At 39.0% G+C, this 7,072-nt stretch overlaps 1 protein-coding gene across 7 annotated transcripts in view; it reads right to left on the minus strand.

The window, feature by feature from the left end:
• The window catches only part of NRF1 (nuclear respiratory factor 1), a 127,293-nt gene that overhangs the window by 82,881 nt on the left and 37,340 nt on the right, over positions 1–7,072 (minus strand). For all 7 annotated transcript variants that reach the window (XM_018046932.1, XM_018046930.1, XM_018046931.1 and 4 more), the window contains one exon: positions 287–518. In XM_018046932.1, the coding sequence (XP_017902421.1) occupies positions 287–509 (223 nt within the window). In that variant the 5' untranslated portion in view covers positions 510–518. The remainder of the gene's footprint in view (positions 1–286; positions 519–7,072) is intronic.

Below are 7,072 nucleotides of genomic sequence, written 5' to 3' on the forward strand. Positions count from 1 at the left end.
ACAGTCCAAGGGGTCACAAAGAGTTGAATATGACTGAGCTGTTGAGTTAAAAGTAAAGAGTACTGGAATGGATGAAAAAGCAAAACCAAAGTTCATGTCACTAACAGTATATGAGTCTAGAACCTAAATCTCAGTGTAATACAAGTACAAGTTGAAAATGCAAGGCTTTAAAAAAATCATGAAGATACGATATGAAGATATCTGAATGCCTGTATCCTTGGCTCTTTTAGATAAGCACAATACCAGAGTTAAGCCAAAAATGAAGAGATTCCAATCCAAACATTACCTGCAGCAGCCAGATGGGCTGTTACCTCATCAGCCGCTGTGGAGTTAAGTATGTCTGAATCGTCATACGAGGTGTCCTCAGGAGAAGAAGGTGAGTCTTCATCGGCACTCAACATGCTGTGCTCGGTGTAGGTGGCCACATGGACCTGCTGAACTTGCTGGGCCACTGCATGCGCTTCTATGGTAGCCATGTGTTCAGTTTGGGTCACTCCGTGTTCCTCCATGAAGATCCACTATTGGAAGGAAAGGAAAAGAACAGGATTTAGTGTGTAATACAGGTTAATACTTAAACTAAGAAGTACTTTCCTCAAGGGAAGAGGAACTTCGACAAGCCTTTCATTTTACTATATACCTCACCACACCAAGTCACAGGAAATGGGCAGCATCATTACCATATGACATAAAAACGGTAGAACATTTTCCTGGCATGAAACTATTCTGATGGAAATTCACTGTGCTAATTTTATATTTAAAGTCACAAAATAATAAATATCTTTGGTATTATCCATAATGATAAAAAAGATATTTAAAAGGTCCTGGTGACTTGCATTTGACACCATGCACATAAAAACGGTAAGTAAAATACTTAACAGTTCCTTTGTATTTTAAACACATATAGGAGCTAAACATTTTTTTCCCAAACTGTGATTATTCAAAATGGTTTTTCTGCTTATAACACTGTGTTTCTTATATACCCTGAAATGACACAGTAATAGGACTAAGGTATGCTCTCCTACAGACAGCACTTACACTCTGTTCTCTTCCCCCTGCCCTAACATACAGAGAGGTACACTATCCTTAAACAATCTTTTGAAGCATACATACATATGTATGATTTAAAATAAAAATAGGTTGACAATACATATACTATTCTGTGACAAGATATCTGGACATTTTGACATGTCAAAATAGACATAGACCTTTCTATATAGCTGAAGAATACTTCACTGTATTGATGTGCCATAATTATGCAATCAATCACCTACTGATATATAGGAAAGTGAAAGCATTAATCACCCAGTTGTATCTGGCTCTTTGTGAACCATGGACTAACCCGCCAGGCTCCTCTGTCCATGGGATTCTCCAGGCAAGAACACTGGAGTGGGTTGCCATTCCCTTCTCCAGGGGATTTTCCTGACCCAGGAATCAAATCCAGGTCTCCCAGGGAGATTCTTTACCCTCTGAGCCACCTGGGAAGCCACGATATATAGGAAGGCAGCTTCCATATTTTTGCTACTATAAACATCAGTGAAGTAAACATCCTTTTATATCAAACTATGCATATTAGTTTCTCAAAAAACTTTCAGAAGAATTACCATATGATCCAGCAATTTCACACTTCTGGGTACGATATATGCTGGGAGAACTGAAAGGAGGGTCTGAAAGGGCTTTTTGTACACTGATGTTCACAGCAGCATTATTCACAATGGCCAAAAGGTGGAAGCAACTAACTATCCACCAATAGATGAATGGGTAACAAAATGTGGACAAAACTCCAATTAAAAATAAATTTACCAAACTAATTAAAAAATAAAATGAATTTGAACCTTAAAAAAAAGTGGACACACAAACAATGGAATGTTAGTCTTAAAAAGGAAGAAATGCAAACTATGAATAGAGGAGATCTTTCTCAACTTGATAAAAAAAAATAATCTACAGCTAACATCATACTTAATGGTGAGAAACTAGATAGAATTTTGAAGATTCGAGATACCCCCAGATTCGTACATATCTAAAAATGCAATTTAATGCACCACTTAAGTCATGCAATTAAACACAATATATGAAAGGAAGATACCATGAAAATACTATTTTTCCATTCATTTCACTGTTCTAGTCTGAGACAAACTGCCCAGGGCATTTTAGAATTCTCGGTACTCCAAAATTGTTTTTAAATGATTTGGGATTAGATGGCATCTAAATCCTTTTCAAAAGGATTTGTACGCTATGCACTTGGCATAATGGATTTCAGGTTTTTTTCTCCAGAACAGCAGTTTACAGAATAAATCAATAGGGATGTCTGTTTCACAGGCTTGTCACTCCTACCCAGAGCCTCATCTCTTTCTAGGTCTTTCCCCACGCCATCCTTCAGCCTCATTAACCTGTCTGCTGGCACTCTGTAAAAAGCAAAGGCAAGACCATTTCAGACTTCTTTGAACCAGAGTGGGATACTTGTAAAGGATGCTTTAAATGGTTTCATAATTTAGTAAGCAAAACTGTCTAACGCCAGATATGACTGGCATACACATACTGCAGCCAATTGTCATACCCCATCCCGCTTAAGCCATTTTTAGTGAGGCATTTTAGCTTTCATCCTCAAAAAGTCAGATTCTCTGGAGAGCAGAAATGATAGGAACTTCTAACAGATAAAAACATTAGATAATATGAAAATTTAAAAATAGCACAGGCTATTACCAGACATTCAGAACTCCTGGACAAGTTACTTAACCTCTAAGCCTCAATTTCAACCCCCTTTTTTTTTTTAATGATAAAGAAAAAAAAAGTAGTACCTTTCCTCAAAAGGAAGGGGGTTAAAGGAAACTTTCCAGATATGGTGAAGAACACATAAAAGCTCAACACTAATTATGATGATGCCAGAATTCCTATGTCTTCATGAATCGATCCTTCTTGACACATTACCTGACTAGTCTTGAGGACTGGGCCTCAATTACCTCATCTTTAAGCTATACATCCATCTCTGAGGCTATGGCTTTCTTGCTGCTGCTGCTGCTTTGTTGCTTCAGTCATTTCTGACTTTGTACGACCCTATGGACTGCAGCCTGCCTGGCTCCTCTGTCCATGTGGGATTCTCTAGGCAAGAGTACTACAGTGGGTTGCCACACCCTCCTCCACTGGATCTTCCCAACCCAGGGATGAACCCAAGTCTCATGCACTGCATGCAGATTCTTTACCACTGAGCCACCAGGGAAGCCCCATGGCTTTCTTAACTGCATGCACAAGATTTTGAGTCAAGCATCTAAAAAGACTTTATTATATTAACTTCAGCGACTCAAATACTAGACTCCAAAACATTAACATAAGGAAATTATAGGGAACCAACACCTCTAACATAATTTCATGAGAATGCACCAAACAGAGAATGGACCCGACAGTGAGGCCTCTGAATAGATATGAAAAGCAAAATGAAAGGACAGACAACATGTAAGTGTGATTCTAAACATCATATCCAAATAAAAAGGCATGTCTATCACCTGGAACCAGTGATGTTCAGCAGATCAGTTACACTCCATTTTCAAAAAAACCATTCCCCCCAAAAATAACACAACTTGGTAGCAATTTTATTAAAGCCTGTTTCTTAGCCTAGATCATCACCTGCGGTACAACATATACTTCATCTGAAGGCTCTTCTTTAACATATAATCTATAAGGGAATGGGGAACTTCCCTGTGCAGAACACATGGGTTCAATCCCTGGGTCAGGAAGATCTCCTGGAGAAGAAATGGCAACCCACTCCAATATCTTGCCTGGGAAATCCCATGGACAGAGGGGCCTGGGAGGCTACAGTCCAGGGGGTTGTAAAGAGTCAGACAGACTTACTGACCGAGCACACGTGCATAAGGGATTGGAGAAGAGTAAGTTCAGACAGAGGACTTCCTATTTTTGCCATTGTGGACCAGTAGGCATGGGACTAAAGATAATGGAAGAGAACTCAGAAAAACAGATTTTTCTGTTCAGAAGCATCCTGTTAGTTGTAGTCAACAGTATGTAAGGAGCTACTGGAATTTGGATGAAATGTCCAAGGGCAGTTAAATTTAGTCTAATCCACACATAATGAGATTAAGTGTAGAGTATTAAAAAAAAAAAAAAAAAAACCACTCCAAAGTTGGAAGAGCAGGCTGAGAAATCCAATCAAGGTATAACTAAAAGTAAGAGAAAGCCTTAGTCTCATCAATAGAATTATCACATCAAAGGAAAAGCTACAAGAACAGCCTGGGGGGAGTTCTCAGAGCAAGACATGTCCACAGACAAAACCAGGGACAGAAAAGCAGAGAGGTTCAATTTAATTCATAGACATGTCCAGAATCTAAATTTCACGACTAGGATAGACATTTTACTCAACAAAACTGCCTTTCCCAAAAAAGTCTAAAGCCAAAGACAACAATTTGATTCTTGAGGGACACAGGGTAATGGATCAAAATTTTACCACAGCAGGAAAAACTTTAAAACAACTGCAACAAGAGAGTCAAAGTGAAAATAGAAACAAGGTAACATGTGGTTTAATTCTGAGTAATAAATGGAGCTTAAGAAAAAAGGAATCCATTTGACCTTCCTAGGGATATTCTCTTTCAAACAGCCCAAGGGTGGTATAGGACTTGCAGAGGAAGAAGAAAACACACACACACACAATCCTCACATCACTGAGGTCTACAAAACAAAAGAGCAAGCCGCAGTCATGATGCAGCTCCTTGCTTTCCATTCTCAGACTCCAACCATACTTAGAACATCCAGCAGATTAAATGTAGCACAAAGTAGAATGTAAAAGTTATGAACGCTGGCAATGTAAAGGCAAGGTCAGGCTGAGAGAGGTAAGGAGGTAGGAGAGAGTAGAGAGGTTGGGGAATGGCTGGGAGAGGAACATCCTATCTTTACACAGTGAGGAAATCAGACCAAGAGCAGAGATCTCAGTATCACAATGCTACTCAGAAACAGAGCGGAACGGAAGGAAGTACAGCGAGGTAAAATGCCCCAAGCTTGATAAATCAAGAAAAAGTAGTAAAGGTATATTTTCTAAAGTTATGGAGGTAATACTGTTTGATAATACTATAAACAAAATAGTTAAAACTATAAACAGAAACAGTTAAAGTAACTTGTCTCTGAACAGTGGGACTAGGTGCAGGTAAAGAGTGTGGCAAAAGGCCATTGATTTTTTATTATAAATCCTTCTATTTGAACTTTTCTCATAGGAATGTATAACTTTGAAAAATGAACCTTAAAACCAAATAACCACAATATAGCCTTCCAAACTGATCATTTTGAAACTTTAAAAATTCAACATGCTAGAGCAAACCATCACTAGAAAAATCAACTCCCTTTCTCATGCTCAGATCAAGAAAACAGCACAGTTCAAGTTTAGAAATTGTCTTGCCTTGAGTAAGGCTAACTGCCTAATTTATGACTGGAATCACATAATATTTTTCATTCCAATATGGATAAAATTTGTAAATATTCATTAGTAACAACCAGAGTCCACATACTGCTTTTATACATATGTGAAAAAACAAGCTTTAACACACAACTTTATAATGACTTCAGGGTGAGTGGAGGGTTTTGTGAAACCAATATTATAAGTTAATGGAAGGCAGGACCTGGGTACTAAAGTCTCTATGAATAGCAGCCATCATAATAAATGCTTCTGGGTAATTGGTTGCACATTATAATTAGCAAAGCTAGACCCAGGCAATTACAGTTTCATTAATTCTCCTATAGTACTCTGCTAGCCACTCATCTCTTCTCCCAACTTCCAAGCCCTCTAGTCTATTCCTGTACTGAAATGCTCTCGAGCCAACTTTATTTACCAGCTTCATATTAGATTCTACCAAGGAGAGACAACAGGTTAAGATGGGAAGAAGTGGAGAGAAGGGACTGCCTTGCAGTTTTCATTCCTAATCGAGTTGCTCTAATGACCAAGGATAGCCTCATCTCCCAACTCCAGCTGTGCCCCTCTCTGCCTGTTGGTTGAGCACCAGCTGCGTGACATCCCACTCGGAAGTGAGATTACCAGCTGTGTGGGGGCCCCTCTGAACTCTTAGGTTCTTCTATTCTGTTCCCCCAGCCCAAGGGGAGCAGGGGTAGCTGCTTCCCGTGTTACCTGGAGTAACTCAGTGTCTGCTTTTGCTCTTCTAGTCTTCCAACACCCGTGTAACCAATTCCAGAATTAAATTCACTGAAATACCTCACATGGTTTACAGGTCCTGACTGATACAAAGGGAAGAAAATATGTAACTTTGTGAAAATTACTCAAAAGTGTCAATAAGTAGCAAAATTTTGTATTGACATTTTTATACTATCAATGAAGTGATTTGAAGGACATTTTTGTAAGGACACCACCATGGTTTGTTTCCATATGCTGATGGAAGTTGAATACAAAATCTTGAGTTTGATTAATCACTAAAAAGAGGCTAAGTTAAGAGTATAAAATGCCTCAGGAAGAGAAAATGGGGACATAGAAGTGAGAAGGGGGTACAGACAGGATGAGAAGGAGGAGTTATACAAACACACAAACTTTTATCTGTTTATGAGTCTATCTTACCTGCTCTTTTAATAAAGTACTTAATAAGTCTAACATTCCAGTAAACCTCAAAATCAACATCACAATAATAAATGCCTTTTTATGGCATATATGGAAATAATAGTGACAATCACAAAAAGATCTGTTATATTATTCAGTAAATACACTGGGTCCAGAGTCTGGGCAAACGAAAGGAAATGTGGTAGCAGTGGCAGCTGTGACCGTCATCTACCACTCTAACTTCCTGGGCAGGCTGACTACACAGGCAGATCTATGCGTATTTGCTGAAAATCAAAAGGAGGGACTAACTATAATTTCCAGTGTGGCTTGCAGAGACTGAGAGTTTTGTTTTCTTGTTATACAACTAGGCCCAAGGAATTTAGTACAAGAGCATGCCAAGGGTATGCAAAGTGTCCTCTCCATTCTACCCCATTCCTGCTTGAAAGCTCATCCTCACTTCCACAGCAGGGTGGTTAAGATTACAGACTCTGGAGCCAGAGAACTGAGTTCAAGTCCTTGCTCTGCCACTCTCTACCA

The sequence above is a fragment of the Capra hircus genome, chromosome 4, assembly GCF_001704415.2.
Source record: "Capra hircus breed San Clemente chromosome 4, ASM170441v1, whole genome shotgun sequence".
NCBI classification, from domain to species: domain Eukaryota; kingdom Metazoa; phylum Chordata; class Mammalia; order Artiodactyla; family Bovidae; genus Capra; species Capra hircus.